This window comes from Abramis brama (assembly GCF_963993115.1).
Source record: "Abramis brama genome assembly, chromosome: 22".
NCBI classification, from domain to species: Eukaryota; Metazoa; Chordata; class Actinopteri; order Cypriniformes; family Leuciscidae; genus Abramis; species Abramis brama.
In genome coordinates, this window is record NC_139984.1 from 14,169,945 (window position 1) to 14,192,211 (window position 22,267).

A 22,267-nucleotide genomic window follows, 5' to 3' on the forward strand; every position below is an offset into this window, starting at 1 on the left:
TTTAACGGTAAAAGACCGTAAATGGTACAGTGAAAAACTGTTAATTGGTTAACAGAAAGTTTCCGTACTATATACGGTAAATAACTGTGATAGATGTAATGGTACATTTAATGTAATTTTACTGTAAAATACCGTTAAATTTACAGTTTTTGAAAGTGAAAAAGAACAACTCATTGTATAATTTACAGTGAAAAACCGTAAATTGACATTCCCACAATTCCCTGCGTGACACTTCACATTTGATCTATTTTTGTTAAAATAACTATGTTTCTTCATAGTTTTCTTAGTTTGTTCTAATCAGGTATGTACATTAGGGTTTTATGTTACATTTAATGTTTTTAAATTAATGTTTATTGCTTTTTAAAAATTTCATGTGTGTTACCATGATGGTGTTTAATGTTTGTGTGAATGACACTGTGCAGCTTCTATTATATTAGTACATTTCTTGTGGAAGAGCTGCTTGTGATTGATCTTTGAGCTTTGATTGATCATGTGACTCTCATCACTGCTGTGATTGTTGGTTATCAGTGCATTACAATGGTACAAAACAGATATTAATACTTCAATAGGACATGAAATTCACATTATATCAGATAATGAATTACGGTTTGTTACTGTAAATTTTAAGTTAAGTCTGTAAAACCAATAACGTTGCTACCGTATTTTTGACGGTAAAGTACTGGCAACCACAGCTGCCGGTTTTTTACCGTAAAAATCACGGTTTAATTTTTTACAGTGTGATAACTTGCCCTGGTCTCCCCTATATTATGGCTTTATACCCCATGTTTTCTGCAAAAAGCTGAGAGCTTGTCTGTTTTACTTGTGTAGGTTTCAGCACCATGGACAGTCTGATGGCTATGTAAACAGGTTTCCACCAGCAGTGCAGGAATAAAGCATGTCAGATTGTAACATTTCACTGAGCAGGTTGCACTCTCAGACATTGCTTTCATTAATATATAACACTTTGCATATTCCGTTAACTCAACTAGGTCCACAGTGCAAGAAACTGCTTAGGAGAGCAAAAGATTCATGGAGCAAAATGTTAATTAGTCCACATTAATGCACCAAGTACTCTGAGCCTCCAACGCAAGTTTCCTTTAGGCATAAAAAAACAAGAATCAACCAATGCTTATGTGACTGATGAGTGTCACATATTGTCAAAGTAACAATGCTGTGATTTACGGTGCGTTGATACCTGAGCTGAGCATGAGCTCCCCCTGTAGCCAACACTCCCCTTCAAACTCTCATTAAAGTTCTCAGAGCTGAAACATTTAAGGGCAACACATACAACATGCATCACTGACATTCAGCTGAGAAAGCATTTGTGCGCTTCTCAGTTCTCTGTCACATGGCTGAGGAAAGAAATGTGCATGCAAAATCAGCCGCATCCTGCAAATAATTCAAAAGGCATTAATGACTTATCCATTAAAACTGTTGCACTTTGCAATCTGCTGCAGTTATCACAAATGATGCTTGAATATAAGAGCTTGAGGCCAGAGAGGCACATGAAGTGTCATGAGAAGTGAAACGGTTGATTATAATACATTGATGTTATTTGTCAACAAGATTTTAGGTAAAATGTATAAATAGACATTCAAGCAAAGTGTATATGCTGCAACTGATCACCATTTATCTTATTAGCTTTTCATAATTTTATTTATCGTTTTGCCTTTATCATTTTCCTGCACTGTTTAAGGTAAATTTGTGGTAAAAATTGTGCCATTAAAATGTGTTTGTTAAAAGACAAGGGTAAACACAGTGCACAAAATCAGGTCAGTAAACATGAACTAAACAATAAAAAATGCAAAATAAACAATCATTGATATACTATTTTAATTGTTTATATTTTGTATTTTGAATTAGATTTTAATTTTAATTCAAGGTTTAGTAATTTTGTTTTTATAGTTTTTATTAAGTTTTCGATTTTGGTTTAAGTAGGCCTACTTCAATTTAAAACTAGATGGAAATGAAAATTGCTGCCTTTGGAACTAGCTGTGTGTGTGTGTGTGTGTGTATATATATATATATATATATATATATATATATATATATATATATATATATATATATATATATATATATATATATTATGGTTTTAGTTTTATTTATACACAAACATTATAAAAAAAAAAGTTTACTGTAGTGTACCGTATGTTCGTATGCTCATTAAACATAATACATTTTAGTAATATGTACAATAAATTATACTTCTTCTAAAAACATACAGTTCATACAGTTACACCAACTCTCCACCAAAGACACCTGTTCAGACGCGCGCGTGCCACTGACACCTGCATGCGCGCGCCACCCCTGCGTAATCAGCGTTTGGGTTAGCGCGTGCCGAGAGAGAGAGAGAGAGAGAGAGAGAGAGAGAGAGAGAGAGAGAGAGAGAGAGAGACTGAAAGATACCTAGTGGAGATGTAAGTCGCTGCTGAAGATTCGCAACAACAAGCAAGTGCTTTAGCGCACCTCCCCCTCCCACTGCGCTCGTTCAGAAAAAAAAAAAATGTTTCTCTTTTTCCTGAGATGCACAGGGATGTGAATATCTTTGGCTGTTGGAAACAGAGCTCTGAGACTGCTTAAAACACAAAGAATAGCAGAAACAAGAATTCGTCGCTTGCTTACAGGAGTCGGACGCATAAGCGATCACACGGGATTTCTCCAAACAGCGGTATGTGCTGCTCTATTTGAATCCTCCTGAAGCGATGTGATAGAAATTATTGTAGGCTATACTTTGTCTGGTCCGGTGTGGATGTTACCAGGAATTTCGCATGGATGGGTTGTTTTCTGTGTAGCCAAACTGTGTAATGTATTTCATGCGCAAACTGTTGACAGTACAGTAGATGTTCACTATGCGCCTCGCATATCACCCCTACCTCATCAACTGTAGCTAAATTCATTCGGGTCAATGACGAATAAAGCTGTCTGAGATCTAAAAGGGAAAAAAAAAAAAAAAAAAAAAAAAAAAAAAAATGTAAAACACGTTTCAAGTTCTTAATGTTATATTTGTGCTCACATTTTTTTTTTTTGTGTGATTTTTTTACCATGTTTACAAGGTAAAATAAATGTTTTACAAGTATATTTCTGAGTCATAAATATCAATAATTTTGAATCAGGGATATTTAATTTGAACTAACAAAGAATTTTTAATATGGACAAAATCTGTATTTTCGTAAAGCTTGAGAGGCTAGTGGTTTGTTGTCATGTCACATGACAACAAAATGGCTGCCTGCAAATTGGTTACACCAGACTGACTGATTTGGCGGACAAAGTTTTTCAAATAACAATATTTTAAAACTATATTGCTGAACTGCACATTTTTGTTTACATTTACAGTACATGCATTTAAGAGACACTTTTAATCAAAAAGCAAGTTACAATAGAGGAACAAAAGCAATTATTCAAAGAGCCAACAATATTCGTACAATGCTAGGCTACACGGCTAGATTAGGAAGCAAGTTTTTTTGTTAAATAAATAATGAAAGATTGATTATGTATTTATTTTTTACTTTTTACCACAAAAATATGAAAATGAATTTTAATTCACAAACTCAAAACATGTGCATCATGTGTAATCACGTCACTAGATACTTCAAGTCTGGGTGAATTCGATTTTTTTTAACAACTTAGTAGATCCGGACAAAAAATAAGCATCACATCCTTAACCTGTTTATGTAAGATTAAACAAGCTAAAACCAGTAGAATAACAGTCTCTCTGTATGCCTGTTTTCATGTGAGATAGACAGTATGGAGACTTTGACTCAGCATTTTTGTGTTGTTGTTTTTGTTGTTGTTGTTGTTGTTGTTGTTGTTGTTGTTGTTGTTGTTGTTGTTGTTGTGTGTGTGTGTGTGTGTGTGTGTGTGTGTGTGTGTGCATTGCAATAGCTGCACTCATGGAGTACTCAAATGATTCCTCTGGCTTTGCTGATCCCAGACACTTCCATCTGTACAACGAGTCCCTGTTTTGACTCAGCATTTTTGTGTTGTTGTTTTTGTTGTGTGTGTGTGTGTGTGTGTGTGCAATAGCTGCACTCATGGAGTACTCAAATGATTCCACCGGCTTTGCTGACCCCAGACACTTCCATCTGTACGAGTCCCTGTTCCAGAACAACTTCAGCTCCTACAACGGGACTGACAGCTTCTTCCCAAGGGGCTTCAAGATCACTATAGTAGTGGTCTACATGTTCGTCTGCGTGGTGGGGCTGGTTGGAAACTGCCTGGTCATGTACGTCATTATCAGGTAAGCTGACAGGTCAAACAGGATAGAATTTTATAATAAATGAGGAATTGTAATCTGTTGTTTTGGCAATGCAGTGCACCAATAGTACATCGCACTGTCATGGATGTTTATTTGAGACCCATAAGGAAAAACCTCTGCATCCTGACAGCAGATCACTGGGTCATGACCTTCAGCACAGTGACTGAAGTGTTTATTTACAGGAGTGGACAATTCAGTGTCCAAAGTAGCCATTGAAAGTTATCTTTTCTTTTCTTTTCATGTTTTTATGGCAGAACTTCCTGTTTGACTGGGAAACCTGATTGGAAAGTCATCATTTGACTGTTCATCGAAAAAGGAAAATTCTGTCCAAACCTGTATGACTTTGTTTATTCTGCTGAACACAAAAGAAGAATAATGTCTCAGCATATTTATGTTGGTCCATATAATAAAAGACAATGGGGTCCAATGTTGTTTTGGACCCCATTTACTTTCATTGTACGGACAAAAACAGTTGAAACATTCTTTAAAATATCTTCTTTTGGCATGAGGGTGAATACATTTTTGGGCAAACAATTCTTTAAAGCAATTGAGAGAAGGCAAACCACATTTAACATCCACTGTATACAGCTGAGACTCCCAATGCACAATCATTTGACCCAGCAGGATCGACAGCTCTTTGGGCCTAGAGATGTGAAATGAATTTTCACCCTCCATCCTCAGTCATTTTGTTTGTTTACACGCTTTCTCTCAATTACTTCTTTTCATCCCCTCATCCCCATCCTCTCTCCATTCCTGTGTTGTATTACAAAATGCAAGTGCTTTGGTTCTGGAGTTTTATGAGTGTAGCTACAATGGTGGGTCAAAAATCTATATCTTACTAACCATTGCACTTTTCCCTCTCTCTTTCCCCAAATCATTGTTTTCTTGTTTACCCTATTTTCTCATTTCATGGACCATCTGGAAGTGCCAAGTGTTGTATCAATCCTTCACAATTTATCACATTTCCTTTTTTATACCGTAGATGCCATAAACTAGCCTCTTAGCAATTGTTTAATGACTGTTTCATCATCTAGTTGTACGCCAATATCATTTCAGAATGAGAATCCAATAATTATTATGGGAACCAACATACTGTAAGCTAAATAGACAGAATATCTACCCACAATCCTTTGGATTTCATAGCAAGGTCACATATGTAGCCAATTTAATTCCATTTGGTTTCAGACAACTGGGCTGCATCCAAAACCGAAGGCAGCTGTCTCGCTGCTTCTATGCTCAGACAGTCAGTGCATTAACAGGCGGTGCTTGTATGAAGACACCTTTTAAGAAATCTGGTTTCAGTCTGTTTCAGTCTGGTTTCATTCTTTCCAGGGTACCATGCAGTCATGTCTAATGATCTAAAACATATTTAAATTAGCTAAATCATTATTAAGTAGATAATCACAAGCTGAAAAGAAAATCCAAAATTAGAATTCTTTCGTTGTTTACTCACTATCATGTCGTTCCAAACCTGTATGACTTACTTTCTTTTGTGGAAATTACAAGAAGATATTTTGAGAAATGTCTGAATTTTTATTTATTTTTATTATTATTATTTTTATTTTTTATTTGATTTATTTAGTTACCAACATTCTTCAAAATATCTTATTTTGAATATACATTTTTTGTATTTTTTCAGTAAATGATGACAGAATTTGATGAGTAAATGATGACGAGTAAATGATGACAGATTTTTCATTTTTAGGTGAACTATCCCTTTAAGCATCATTTTGGTTTCGGATACAGACATGAACAGAACTGTACATCTGATTGTCTCTGGTTATCCTGTAATGATGTTGTATCATGGTGCATAGTGATGTACCAGTGACTAATCAACGGGCAGCCTCAGTTTCCTGTTCTGTGCTGAGTCTTTAGGCCATCACCCACTCAGACCCAGCTCACCCACCTTCTCCATCTGCCAGCATGCGTGGAGGCCACAAATGTGTTTACTGTTCCTCCCTCACTGAAGGAAAGTGTATGATTATGAGTCTGATGTATCACTGCTTTTGCTTGGATGAGTGCCGTTGATGATTTCAGCTGTGAACACTCTCTGTACATTGTTTTATCTACCTCTTGCATGTTCTGTTGTGTGAATCAATCATGTGTTTGTGTGTAGGAATGAGGATGTAAGCGGTTTTCTTCTGCATTGCTGTTCTTTCTCACTTTAAGATAAAAGCGTTCCTGCTAGATCAGCGTTTCACCAATCTCACCCATTCAGAAGCATCGACCCAGTGGCAGGATAAACTGTATATGCATCATTCTAATCACTTTGTCTTGTGCTGGTCTAAATGCTGAGTGGATCCACTTTCTAAATGCAGTTGTTCCTGGAAGACCTTTAATGGTTGAGCGATTTCCATGAGTTTCATCTCTGTTGTTGTCTTGGTTGTCTGATTACAATGACTAGTGTTAGTGTCTCTTCACAGTTAAAACAGATTGAAGTCTCAGATGTTTGACCATTTCTGACTGTTGAGGAAGTTAAATGATGGCTGGTAATTTCATTAATGCCATGGTGTAAGGGATGATGAAATTTATATGAACTTGAACCTGTTATCTTTTCCATCCACCCATTCATCTGTCCGCCCATCTTATCCATTTGTCTGACTGGCTGTCTGTCCATCCATCCATCCATCCATCCATCCATCCATCCATCTGTAGGTTGTCTGTCTATTTGTGCACATACATCCAGCCATCGGTTCATACATCTGTCTGTCTGTCTGCCCATCCGTTTATCCATCCATCCATGTTGTCTGTCTGTGTACTTACATCTATCCATTTTTTTGTCCATTCATCTGTTCGTCCATTTGCCTGACCATCGCTCCATCCATCCATCCATCCATCCATCCATCCATCCATCCATCTGTAGGTTGTCTGTCTATTTTTTGCACTTACATCCAGCCATCTGTTAATACATCTGTCTGTCTGCCCATCCATTTATCCATCCATCCATGTTGTCTGTCTGTGTACTTACATCCATCCATTTTTTTGTCCATTCATCTGTTCGTCCATCTGCCTGACCATCGCTCCATCCATCCATCCATCCATAGGTTGTCTGTCTATTTGTGCACTTACATCCAGCCATCTGTTCATACATCTGTCTGTCTGTCTGCCCGCCCATCCATTTATCCATCCATCCATTGTCTGTCTATTTGAGCGTTTACATTCATCCATTTTTATTGTCCATTCATCTGTTCATCCACCTGACCATTCATCCATCCGTCCGTCCGTCCATCCATCCATCCATCCATCCATCCATCCATCCATCCATCCATCCATCTATGCATCCATATATACCCTGTCTATCCTTGCACATCCATCAATTTGTCTATATGTCCATCTCTCTCTTCATTCATCCATCCTTCCATGCATCAGTCTATCTATCCATCCGTTTGTTTATCCATCCATCCATGGGTTTGTATGTCTATCCATGCACATCCTTGCATACTGTACTTCTGTCTGTCTGCTTGTCCATCTATCTGCCCATCCATTATTCTTCTAAGAACTCCCTGGATGAGCTTTGAAGTAAAAGATGTGTTTATGGGCATTGGGAGAGAATTCTCTTCCAGTTGACTCAGCTGAGGCCTGTCAGATCGATACCAGAGCTTTAATGAATTCATCCTCTCTCACTGGACTGAGGAGAGTACATTACGAGGAGGAATGAATATGAAGCTGCATAACAGCTTTAGCACTGCCTTGCCATGCCCTAAATTCAGCCTAAATGCTGTTTGGCTTTAGTAATACTAGCTGATGCCAATTCATCCTGAGCATTAGAGGTTTTTGATGTGGGGTCTTTTGTGGTTTACTTGCCTTTTTTCCCTGTGTAAAATTATTTTAATATAATTAAATCACTTTATGACTGGCCTCCATTTACTATAAGATGCAGCTCCACCAAAGGCTTGATTAATTTGATCTCACATCCAATGGTAATGTTTTTTGTTTGTTTGTCTAGTTTGTGCAGATTTCAGGTTGAATGCATAGTACAGTCCTTGGCGTATGTCTCGTCTATGATTTTATTTGTTTATTCATTGGTGCATGGTCAATGGGCCAGTGACTCTTCGGTGACTCATGCCAGTGACTGTCTGACTTCATTGGCTCATTATATATCAGTATATATATATATATATATATATATATATATATGTAGATTTATGTTGTTAACCCCTTACCCTTATTAAAATTGATACAATGGAATTATTACTAGCAAATTAGCAGGGCTTGCAAAATCACTAGATAGTAGAAGGCATATTAGAGATCATCGATTGTGACTGATTATAACTTAATAGTTATAAACTTAATAAATTAGCATTTTGTGTATAATCAGATTACCATATGCTTGGGGATTTAGACAGTTAGCTGACTGGAGGTATTCAATTAAATGGCTTTTCTGTGAGATTTAAAATGGTTTTCTTTTTTGACATCCCTGAATGGACTGCATGCTCACATTACAACATGTGTACTCTGCTATCTTAACTAAAACATTAAACCACCAAAGATTTCAAAAGAATCCCATGAGCTGGTGTCAGTTTTGAAAGTCATGGCACATTTTTTAAGGCCGTTTTTCATGCAGATGTGCCATTTCAATATGATGTTAATCTACATTAAAGATAGATAATCTACATTAAAGATAGTTTAATTTTTGTCAGTTCAGGGAATTCTTTTAAAACCTGACTTGAGAGGCCATCAGAGCCACTACATAAGAGAATTTATGTCAGTTGAATTAGGCAGAATATTCTGAACGCCAATTTGTTCTTAGTATATCCAAGGCCTGGCAGGATAATAATGTAACTATGTTTGCACTTGACAAAGCAGTGGGTCTTGAAAGGATATTAACCCCAAAATTTAAATTCTGTCATCATTCACTCAGCCCCATGTTGTTCTAAACATGTATTCATTGTTCTGTGAAAATACAAAACGAGAAATTTTGAACAATGCACTTGTTTTCCATTAGTAATAGAATGGGTACAGGAGTTTTCAAGATTCAGATAAAACGCAATGACACAAAGTATTACAAATGTAGTCCAATATATATCTGATCAAAAGCATTCCAATGTTTGGTGTCAGTACGATACAAAATAAAAATAAAAAATAAAAATAAAAATAATACTTTTATTCAGCAAGGATGCATTAAATTGAACAAATTGACAGTAAACACTTTTGAATTGATATAAAAAATAAATAAATAAATAAATGCTGTTCTTTTGAATGCTGTTCTGTTCTTACTTTTCATCAAACATTTTTTTTTGAAAAAACATCCACAAAAACATTAAGCAACTGTTTTCAACATTGATAATAATGTGAAATGGTTCTTGAGCAGCAAATCATCATATTAGAATGATTTCTAAGGGATCATGTGACACTGAAGACAGGAGTAATGATGCTGAAAATTCAGCTTTGCATCACAGGAATAAATTACATTTTAAAATAGAAAATGTCTTGGGTTACTTGACTGTAACCCTGTTCCCTGAAAAAGCAGGAACGAGATGCTGCGTGAACAGCAATATGGGAAAAACATTTTTGTTTGACCGGTTGTGAACTTGTGTGGCAAACACACCAAGCATTTGGCTTAAATAACCTCTGATGATGACGTCATCGGAATGCACGTGTCAGAGGCTATAAATAGATGTGTGACAGGCGCACTTATCAGGTCATTTTGTCTGAAGAACGTCCTGAACACATCTCCAGTGCGGCAATGAAACGCAGCATCTTGTTCTCCTTTTTTCAGTGGACAGGGTGACAGTCAAGTAACCCGAGACGTTCCCTTTCAAAAGCTACATTCAATGCTGCACGAACAGCGCTATGGGAACGAGAATACCAACTCTGCCGCACTGGAAGTGTCTGGACCCCTCAAGGTTGTGTAGTGCATGCGCACAAACACGAGAAGGGCCTCAGACAGGGCTTGGGATGTCAACTCAAGGACAAGTGAGCCTGGAGTAACATGAACATCCAAACTGTAGAATCTAATAAATGTGTGCGGAGAGGACCAGCCTGCTGCATCACATACTTTCTGCAAGGGGGCACCTCTTGCTAAAGCCCTGCAACTCCCCTGGTAGAATGAACCCCAACGCCTAGAGGCAAAGCTTCAAAGCACCTCATAGGCTAGAGCAATAGCATCCCTCACCCAATGCGACAGTTTGCTTTGTATCCCTCACCCAATGCGACAGTTAGCCAGGGGCAATGACTAAGCAGGATGGCGAAACCGACAGAGCTTGCAAATCCCCAATCCTCTTTAGTGATGGGATAGACATAAGGAAAACCATCTTTAGAGTTAGAAGTTTGACCGAGGCTGTCTCTAGGGGTTGTTGACTAGCCCCTCAAGGTCCACGGCTAAATCCCATGAGGAAGCTTTCACTCTGACTGGTGGTCTCAGTCGTGAAAGTAGCCATTCACAGTCTGAGAGTAGCAGGACTTTTCCTGCAGAAACTCCAGCATTGAAACAATCTGGCTGTGGACTGGGTCTGCATGATGCATAGTACACCACCTTTCACAGGTGTGCCACTTAAGGGCGTACATTCTTCTAGTGGAGGGAGACCTAGCACTCAGAATGGTCTCTATTACATCCGTTGAAAGTCCAGTATCTCTTAGCCGGCCTCCCTCAGGGGCCAAACATGAAGATTCCATAACTCGGGCCGGGGATGGAATATCGTCTCTCCTATTCGGTAACGCCCACAGAGAGCCATCGATGAGAGATATTATTTCTGAGAACCAGACTCTGGTCGGCCAACGAGGCGCTCTCAGCAATAGGCATGACCGGGGGGCTGGAGGAGTCAGCAAGAAGTACAGGGGACATTCCGCTGTTTCTTGTGAAGCAAAGAGTTCCATGCCTCGTAAAATCTTTCCCAGATCTGACTGACTACATCGGAATGGAGCTTCCAATCTCTGTGTGTGACCTCCTGTCTGGACAATATCTGCTCCCACATGCATGCTTCCGGGAATGTAAATCGCCCTGAGGGACAGGAACTTATCCTGAGGCCAAAGCAGAACCTGGTGTGCTAGTTTGTTCAAACTGTGCGAAAGCAGTCTGCCCTGGCCATTTGTATAAATGACTACTGCAGTGTTGTCCACCAGAATTTCTATATGAAAATAGGAGTCCTTGAGGTTGATTGTGACAAACCAATCTTTGTGTTGAATTTGAAACACAATAATTTTGACTGTCAACATTTTGAACTTGAATGTTCTGAGAGATCAGTTCAAACTGTGAAGGTCTAGAATTGAACACAACCCTGTATAACCTTGACTGTCTGTCTGGTAGGGGAACATGTTCTATGGCCGCTTTGTCCAGCAGAGTTTGCAGTTCTACTATCAGCAAGTGTGCCTGTTCCGGTTTCAATGGTAGTGGAGACCGTTGAAACATGGAGGACGGTGCACAAACTGTATTCTGTAGCCTTTTCCTATGGTTATCAAAACCCAAGAACATATGTTTGGCAGTAGTTTCCACGTTGCCACCTTCTCCGAAAGGGGCACCAATTTCGAGGCAACATCTGGTGACGCAATGTCTTGTGACATATCTTGACATATCTTGTGACAATGTCTTGAAATATCCCGTGTCCTGGGACACGGCAGGAAGCAGACGAATATTTAACATTGCTCTGGAAACCGCTTCCCCCGAAACACCGGAGGTGTCGGGATGGAACAGCGGTGTCGCGAAGGAGCTACTTAATATATTTTTACGTGCCCTGTTCCGGGGAGCTTTCTTTTTTTTTCTCAGCAGGTCAGCTTGGTGCAACACCAGCATGATGACTGAACCGATGACTGAAACGCCTTCCCAATCAGCATGAATGTTGTTCTGCATGGCTTGGTGGTGAGTGCTTACTTTTTAAGTGGTGATGAGTGTCTCTTCCAACTGGGGCATCATTGTATAACCACGTGCCCTTGCACCCACGATAGTCGAATATGTTGACGTCGAGGGCACAAACACACGTCAAGAAGGTGAGAGGCCCCTCCCCTGGCCACCGGAAATAAATCTGCTCTTACTTTGAGCACTTGCTCTTTCTCCTGTGGCCAGTCTAGCTGTAATCTGGCCACTGCATGAGTGACCACCTTGAGTAACTGCTCATGTGCTTCATCATCGCGGGAGGAGCGCTCGGAGGTGGCGTTCTCAAAGTCCATCTCCAGATGGCTATTTTGCCATTTAATTCCTCAGAACTAAATGCAGCCAAAAACCAGCCAGACAAGATATTAATACAAGCATCTGACTTTTCAAGGGATATTTCACAGCTGGAAAGATGAATGTGTATTTAAATTGGGTCATTTATGTAGTAGAAATGTGAAATTATTTTAGAAGTTGGTGCCTTCTAGACTGAGAAAAGCCAGAAAATAGGAGGGTTTTTTTTCCAGACACACAATACAGAAATCTCTCATCTCAGGGGGACATGAGGGAGGGAAGCACGTTCATTCGAAAATACTACCGGGTTTCTACTGATACAAAGCTTAATGCTAATCGGTGAAGTATCCCTTTCAGATTAGATGAATATTAAATAATTCCTCAGAGTTAAATACAACCTAAATGTCAAAATGTTAAACAGGTTTAGAACATGATGGTGAGTAAATGACGAATTTTTGGTTGAACTATTTTTCACTCTAATCCAGTGTAAGCAAGCAGAGCACACAGCTGCTGATATCACCTTCCTCTGCGATCTCTGCCCTGGACTTTACTGCTCCAGTGATGCTATAGAGCCTAAACACCTCGCTGTCATTGAGGTCATCACTTTGTTTTCTAAATGTTCAAAAACACATTCATGCACATATGCCTGCCCCTCTTAAGTAGAATAATGCTATACTTGAAGATCTATAAACCTCACCTTACTCCAAATGCACAGGTTACCTGGGAAATTCACCATTGAATAGTAAATCCTTCGACTATGATGTAGAAAAAAAAAAATGCTTCAGAGCACCTTATGATAGTCTTTGTGCAAACAAAGTGCCGTATAAATGATATTTAATTTAATTAAACCTTTTATGGCTGACCCCTTTTCTCTTTCTACAATCACCTCATTGTCTTTGTCTTAATTAGAGACACAGGTTGACAAAGATTTCCAACCTCTTAATTAAGATATAAAAGAGACTTTCTTTTCTATCTGTGGTCACTTTATCATCAGGCAGATGCTTTTATGTGAACTCTCTCTACGTGCCTTTAGGTGGACGGGCATTACAATTGGCATTATTAGTTTTGCTTGATTGCTTCTTGGTGTATTGCAAAAATAAAAGGCTCCTATGAGCAAGTGCATTGTTGCATTTGAATCGTGAGCTCCTCTGCACAACAATTCATTAGCTGTGATCAAAGCTAAAAAGGAACGTCGGAATTGCTTGTGGCGCATAATACTATCTCATATCAAACGGAGTATTCAGCCTAAATGTTTCAATCATATCTCTTGAATAAAACAATATCCTTTGAGATCTGAGATTTTGAAGGCACACACTTATTTAGGTCTTTGGGTTTGTCATGTTCCCTAGATCATCAGAAAAAGAAATGTTTGCTTGATATTGAACATTTAGAAGAATCTGTTATGACTCTGAAAGTTTTAACGGTAATGTTCACACTAGTGGAAACACTTTAACCTAATGACCAAGCTCTGGAAAGTCATTTTGCCAAAAAAAGGCATGTCACTTAACATCTGCTCAGTCGCTGAATCATCCTTAGACTGAACTTAGGAGACTGAACAGACAGAACAAACTGTGGGCAAAGTGGCACATCACATGATGGTAGATGACAGCACCATGACTCTTAACAGAAGGGAATGAAAGGGCTAGTTGCGTGACTAGTGTGATGTTTTTGGCCTTGAATGAATGAATTAATCATTACATTAAACATGTTTTTTTTATTATTTTTTTTATTTTATTATTCAGTCTGATCAGAATCTGGTCATACTGTATAATTTATTGTGTGGGGCTTTTTGACTCTAACCCCTTTGTGCACAACAATATCCAAAGGCTTTCCAGTTGTTTTTGATTTACTGGATAAGGATATGCATATTTTTCACAATTTTTACTTGTGATCTGTAACCAATAAATGTAAAAAAAAAAATGTTTTATGATTTTCCAGATCGCTTTAGAAATTCACTTTAAAGGTTTTCCCTTATAACTTGATTTTCCAAGACTATAGGAGTCCTGGTTCTTTAAAGGCTATTTTAAAACTTGCTTTTTTTTCTTATTTTAAATTATTCATCATTTTAAATAAAATTGAGGCCCCCTAGTGGGTCCGACTCCCTGATTAAGAACCACTGCTAAGCCTGTTAAAATATATGTGTGTGTGTGTGTGTGTGTATATATACCATTGTAATTTAAATGATTCAACCCCCATTGCAAATCAAGTTTATTGGCAAAATGTACAGACTTTCAGCTGTTTGCATTAAAATCAGACAAAAGTAATTGAAATACTTCAACACAAGAGTTCAAGTGGTTTCCTCAAATTCAACTGAAAATGCAACTTTTAATTACTTCTGAAGTCTCAAAATGATTCAACCCCCTAAATAGAATCCCTCACAACAGCACATATTCTACAAAAACTTTTGTCTCAAGCATATCTGATGCAACTAATCAAGGGCTTCATTAGTTGCAGCGACATAACCTAAACTGGCTCAATTTTATTGTCATGTTTGACTGCATGTTAGAAATACGGCAATGTCGGAAAAAATAAATAAAAATAAAATAATGGTCCAAAAAGTTAAGAGAAGATACCATCGCCCTTCAAAAACAAGGAACAGGATACAAAAAAGTAGTGAATGCACTAATTATTCCTAGCGACACAGTTGGAAGAATAGTTCACAAGTTCAAAGTTAAAGGAACAGTGGTCACACCTGGACGGGGCAGAAAAAGGAAGATATCAACGGCTGCAACCAGATTTCTGAGAAGGCAGGTTCAGAAAAACCCTCAAGTGACTGCAAAAGACCTGCATAAAGACTTGGTGGCAACAGACACTGAGGTTTCAGCTTGCACAGTAAGGCAAGTATTAAATGCATGCAGTTTCCATGCCAGAACTTCAAGACATGCACCACTACTTACCCAAAAGCACAAGAAAAGTGCTCAAAATCATATAAATAAGCCACAGAAGTTTTAGGATTCTGTTCTGTGGAGCGATGAAACAAAACTGGAACTTTTCGGCCCTATGGATCAGCGGTATGTCTGGAGGAAGAAGAATGAAGCAAATGCTGAAAAGAACACTGCCTACAGTTAAGCATGACAGTGGCTCTGTGATGCTCTGGGGCTGCTTTGCATCCTCTGGCACAATAAACCTGCAGTGTGTGGAAGGCAAGATGGATTCATTGAAGTATCAGGAAATCCTAGGAGAAAACCGCATGCCATCAGTGAGAAAGCTGAAGCTTGGGCGTCATTGGACCTTCCAACAAGACAATGATACCAAGCAAACCTAAAATTCCAACAAGTTGCAGAAGAAGTCAAGGAAGATTCTACAGTGGCCATCACAGTCACCTGACTTGAACCCCATAGAAAACCCCATGGGATTTGAAGAAGGCGGTTGCAGCACACAAACCCAATAATATTACTGAACTGGAGGCCATTGCTCCTGAGGAATGGGCTAAGATTCCTTAGAAACACTACCAGAAGCTGGAGTCTGGTTATACATCTCATTTGCAGCAGGTCATAATAACAGCAAAATCATGTTCTATGAAGTACTAAAGATGCTTGCCATGAATGGGTTTAATAATTTGGAGACTGTCTGTAAATTTAGCCAATAAACCTGATTTGCAATGGGGGATGAATAATTTGGATTACAACTATATATATATATATATATTCCACTATTAGATAGTGGAAATTTTGTGCAAGAGCATTTTTTGAGCACAAAAGAACTAAACACTTGACTAAAGACAAGTGAATAAGTGAACCAGTGTTTACAGAGAATGCAACACATTAATGCACAACTGTCAAAACCTTATAAGAAACAAATAATTCAAATTCCAATTTCATAAAGGAAAAAAAAGAAAAGAAAAGAAAAGTAAAATTGGAAGGAATCTTTTATAACATAGCTGTGCAGTTACAATTGCTTTAATTTACAGCCCGTCATCTATTTTATTGTCATCTGCACCTAAATGGCTCTGGCACTGAGCTAAAGCCGTATTGGAAAACCAATTCTGTTTTTATTACAATAACAATGTACACTGTGGAATATTTGAATCCTGTGTGCCTGCAGACCCTCTGTCACGTGTCAGTGCTTGTTTGGACTTTCAGTTTGTGTTTTGAGTTGTTCCTGTTTTCCTTTGTTCTTTTCCCACCACTCCTTCATTTCCATAGTTACTGTCATTATCAGTTCAGTTGTATCACCTGTTTAGTCATCATCGTCATCTGTATGACCTGTGCTCTGTTAATCAGTGTAATATGTGTTTGTTCTGTGTTAAATCCGTCTGTTCTGTCAGTCTTTGTCCGATCTCCGTTACATTAGTGTGTGTTGCTATCTGTTCTGCTGTCCTTGTCCATTGGTAATGTTTTCCAATGGAGGTTATCACTTTGAATGCAAAAAACAGTGCCTTTATACTCTGTTACTAGACTTTGTTTCAGCCTTCCGCTTGCTGACAGACAGGACTCAGCGTGCGTAAACACTCACGTACAGGTGTGTGACTTGATAATGCAGACCATTTGGCAAAAATGCAAAAGCAGTCAGACACAAACATTTTAATGTGCTTGGCAGACAAAGTTGTGATTCCCAGCAGCTTCTTGCCAAATGAGAGAAATTGTGCAATCATGCTCTTGCTCTGTTTAGATGTGTAAAGCATTAATTATGTACAGGCAGGGGCTAATTCAATTCACTTCCCTTTCCAGGCTGTTTGTTTTTGAAGTCACTGGATGTGTTGTGCCTGTAATAAAGATGCCACAGGTTTACAGCTTGTGTACAGTCTCTGGGTAATTGTTCTGAAATCTCAGTTAATATGTATTTACAGGAGTGACTCTCACTTTACATGAACAAGGTTATGAAAGTCTTTTTGTTGCTTTTTGTTGCCATCAAATCATCACTAAAAAGAGGCGCTACACCTTCACAAAATCACACTAAATTTTGTATAAACTGTTTTCACATTTATTTATTGCAACCTCTTTAAGAACAATTTGGAACATTTCTTAATACAGTTTATTAAATCCCTGTTTTGTGTGTAATTTTTCTTTTAAAAGAAATTAATACTTGTATTCCGCAAGGATGCTTTAAATTGATAATTTATAATGTTCCAAAAGATTTCAGTGTCAAATAAATGCTGTTCTTTTGAACTTTCTACTCATCTAATAATCCTGAATAAATGTATCAGGAATAAAATACATAAACAAAAAATAAAAAAATAATTAATTAATAAAAAATATAACCGTTTTTAAAATGTAATACCATTTTAAAACCTTACAGACCCTAAACTTTTGAATGTTAGTTTATATTTAAAACTTCCTGTGTATCATGCTTGATTCATTTTATAATAGATAATAGTTTATCTAGTTAGTAGGATTTATGTGTCTAATGATTTGTTATAAATCAATGAAGTTATAAATCAATATAAATCATAAGAAAGTGTTCCCTATGGTATAATCCCCATTTTTCCTTTATATGTCCTGGCTGTAAATAATCTCATAAACTGGTTGACTGGTTAAAGTGGAATGATTTTTGCTCATATTCATTATTATTTACTTTTCTTTGTCATGACATTAACAAGTGATTTAATTACTCCAAGTTACAATGGTTTGCAATTAATTTGAAAGAATTTTGAACATTTGCTAGAATATTGAGAGCATAATTTTTGCCAACCCCCCCCCCCCCCCCCCATCTGAATAATTTATAGATTGTTTTTTTTTTTTGTTTAGCTTTAAGATGTTGTCATTTTACTAAAAAAAGTAAATAAATTGTGCTGCATTCTCAACAATACTGATTGATATTTGAAAGCTGAAGAATTTGTTTTTATGCTTGTTTGATTTTTGCTCACACAGTTTTAATTGAGTTGTTTGTAGTCTCTCCGTTCTCTTGTCTTTTTCTATGCATAGTAATCCTCTCAGGGCTTGCTGGGTATTATCTGGACCACTGGCAGAGACTGGGACAAAAGGAATGTTGTTTTTGATTATACTCAATCAAAGCAGAAGCTATACACAAGCTGTGATGGGCTTCACCAGCATGACACAAAATGTGTTAGATGGCACAGCAAATGTCTGAAGCCACCAGGCTTTTGATTAGACATTTACACATCGACTAAACTATAGGATCAGCTCAGTAACAGAAACATCAGTCACTAACTATTTTGTCATTAAAGTTTAATAATTAGGCCTAAAACGTTTTTGTGACAACATTTGCCCTGACTGCTTTGTTGAAAGTGGACATTGTGAAGTGAGCGCTAGATTTTTCCAGCCCAGTGCCAGAGCATCCATTTGGCAGAGGCATTTGCTTGATTTTAAAATTGATGTTTACTTTGACTATGTTTTTTTTTTTTTTCGTCCATTTATAATGTTATAATGATTGTCAGTACTCTAATGGTGTCAGTCAAGCAGTTTGTTTTGCTTAGTTTTAATGAAACATTATCTGAGCTGCCAGTCATTTTGTGAATTCTAACTCTCTTTCTCCAGTTCATTTAGTCTGTATTAAGATGATTAATGTGGTCTTTGTGGACTGTCCCTCACCTTGCCTGATTTATGATCAGAATTTCTCTGTGTGTGTGTGTGTGTGTGTGTGTGTAACTTTGTTGCATGCTCTGTGTGTTTGGGATCATTATCATGTTGAAAAATACACATTTGATCTCCAAGCAGATCCGCCATACTTGGCTACATTGTGTTAAGCAGGATTCCCAGGTATTTTATTTTATTTTTTTCAAAGTGCCAGCAACTTTGTAGATCCTTCCAACACCTGGGTTCCCAATACCATTATCTGTCCCCTGCCATGCTTAATGGCGCCACACATGCATTTGGTATTAAAACACTCCACATACCGTAACCATCCAATCCTAGATTGTTATATTTTGACTGCAGAACACAGCTCCAATCTTCCACACTCCTGTCCTTATGTTCTTTGGTAAATGTTCTTTTTTTTTTTTTTTTCAGAAGATAAAACTAATAAATGGTTTCTTTACTGGTACACAACCCAACAGTCCAGCCTGTTGCAGCCATTGGCTTACAGTTCAAGATGAAATTGTCTCATCCAGTCTTTAGAAGCTGTTTTTTCATCCTTTTGTCAAAATGCTCACTAGTCTTTCTACCAGCCACAGCGCTTTACATTCGCATGGTAGTGGTCTCATGATGATTTGAAACAATTCTGTAGACATTGTGACCATTAACATCCAGCATATGAGCAATATCCAAAACCGATTGACCAGATTTAGCCATTTCAGCAAAGGTTGCAAGAGGACAGCTTCTTCCATCTGGCCATTTTCACTAAAACCCACAAAATAACATCCAATAATGTAGATAATACCCTCCACATAGTAATTTATTGAATAATAGGCTGGGAATAATGAGTGCAAGATTGGTATGACCACTTTGACAAAAATGACGTCCACACAGTTTGGTATGTTTAATTGCGTCATGACAAATGATAAAATTGAAACGTGGAACACACATTAGTTTTACACTCCCGGCACAACTTCACAGCATGCATACAAAATATTTAATAAATATTTAATAAAAAGTGTGAGGAAAGTGTGAAGAAACCAATGTTCCTGTTTTTGAAAGAACAGTATGCTCACCATGGCTGCATTTATTTAAAAAAATACAGTAAAAAACTCTCAAACATTTATTTGTTACTCAGTGTATACTTAACTTCGGTCAATCAGGCTGTCTTTTTATTACATAAGGATAATGTTAAACAATTGTTTCTTTCTTTCCCTCAAAACATGACCTCACAAAACTTTGTGTACCCACTGATTTGTATGTGTGTATAGTGTGTTCTTCTTCAATTCCTCATCCTCTCAAGCATCTCTTTCAGTGTCCGACTCACAATGCTGAGCCGCTATATATTTATGGAAGTTTAGTAATACAAATTGACAAAGGCACATTCAATCATTTTCTAAAGCTGCCCTTGTAAATTTTCCTCATAAAACTATCCGTACAGCTTCTGAAAGGACCAATTACTTGATCGGTTGATTGCTTTTGGTTGTGAATAGGACAGTCATCATTATTCTATAGGGTGAACAAATATATAATTATACTGAAGTGCATCGACATGATCACTTCTTCAACAGGAGATTTGTTTCTCTCATTGCTGAAGTTCATGTGGAACGAGTAGCATTTGATGCAATGCAACACTAAATAAAAATATATTTTCTCTTTTACACAATGTTTGATATTACAGATATTGTGAAAAAAAGTTGTATCTAGAAATATATATATATATATATATATTTTTTTTTTTATTTATTATTTTATTTATATATATATATATTGTCTTGGATGTTGAACATTTGGATGTTGAACAACAAGCTGTCTTTTGGCTCTGAGAAGGAACAACAGTAAAATTTGTTATCACTCCCAAATGCTAGGTTACACACTAACTTCATCATTCAGATCACACCGTGACATTTATGTCATGTTTACACATCACATACACATTGACGGCCATAACTATGATTAATGACATACAATGCAGTCACCATATGGCTTATGGACTTTACCTACTTTTATTACAAAATTACAGTTGTTTGGTGTTCAGAAAGAGCAGTTTGCAATGATTTATTAGAGAAAATATTTGTTGAGGTTTAAGTAAGAAACACATATGTTTTGGAGCTTAGTCCATGTGTTTGCTTTGAGATTATCTGCTCTATGACCATGCTGTAGTCTACATCAACAAAAGGCACTTTGTAAGCAAATTTAAACACACATATGGGCTCTTTAAAGTCCAGTAGACTTTTGTTTATTGTATAGCACAACCATTGTGTGCCAGAGGTGGTGCAGCAGTAAAGGTCCCACTCCTGCAGACTCAATCGCAAGCACAGCTGTCAATAACAACGTTTTTACAGAACCAAATACCCAACTAAAACCAAACTTATTGGAAAAACATGCATTACCTTGATAATAACTATCGAAAATGACAGAAAAACATTTTAAATATGGACTAAACACCGTTTTATTTTCATCTGATTTTTTTATTTTATATGAGAGCAAAATTTCATATTTCTTTCCACACTCAATTACACAGAGATGCTTAGTTTCTAAAACAGTATTTCATCTCCTCACATTTAACACTTGTAGCTCAGGAGGTCTTCACTAAATCTGGTGAATGTCTTTGTCAGATCAGGTGTCAGAGTGAGAGTCTCTACAGAAACACTCTTCTGCCTCACGAATGAAGCTCACAGACTCTCACCAACACTAACTCTGCTGCTTTATTAAGATTTGAGATATTGCTCTGCAGAAAATTTAATTAAATTCCAGCAACCTCAACTCTTCTCCCTGTGACTTCAGTCAGTGGCTGCAATTAACATAAATATATCATCTAACATGGCAGGTCATATAATATTTATACCAGAGATCAAGTGATTACTCATTCCTTTTTCCTGCATGGATACATAATCCACGGAGAGAGTTTCAGGAACCAAAATTAGAATTTAACTCACAGTATGGAAAAAAGATCAGCATTGCCACTTCTATCTCTCACAGTCAGATAAATAATACTTATAGTGAGGATTCTTGTGATGATGATCAAATGGCGAAGAAGAGCTATATCCGGATGTACATGCATTTAGTTGATCGAAAATACATTAAAATAGTAATATTGTGAAATATTGATAACATTTTCTTTATATATATATATATATATATATATATATATATATATATATATATACATATTATGGCAAGCCGTTCAGGAAATAATTATATTTATAATATGAATGTCTGAATATATAGAATGAATGTCTGAATATATAAAACGAATGTCTGAATATATATGGAATGAAAGTCTGAATATATATAGAATGAAAGTCTGAATATATATAGAATGAAAATCTGAATATATAGAATGAATGTCTGAATATATAGAATGAAAGTCTGAATATATATAGAATGAATGTCTGAATATATAAAATGAAAGTCTCAATAAATATAGAATGAATG

The 22,267-nt window shown here is 37.1% G+C and overlaps 1 protein-coding gene across 1 annotated transcript in view; it reads left to right on the forward strand.

Moving 5' to 3' along the window:
* The first annotated feature begins 2,451 nt into the window (after positions 1–2,451).
* Positions 2,452–22,267, forward strand: part of oprl1 (opiate receptor-like 1) — a 37,803-nt gene continuing 17,987 nt past the window's right edge. The window contains exons 1-2 of the mRNA XM_084098444.1: positions 2,452–2,671; positions 4,027–4,240. Of these exons, the coding sequence (XP_083954570.1) occupies positions 4,035–4,240 (206 nt within the window). The 5' untranslated portion in view covers positions 2,452–2,671; positions 4,027–4,034. The remainder of the gene's footprint in view (positions 2,672–4,026; positions 4,241–22,267) is intronic.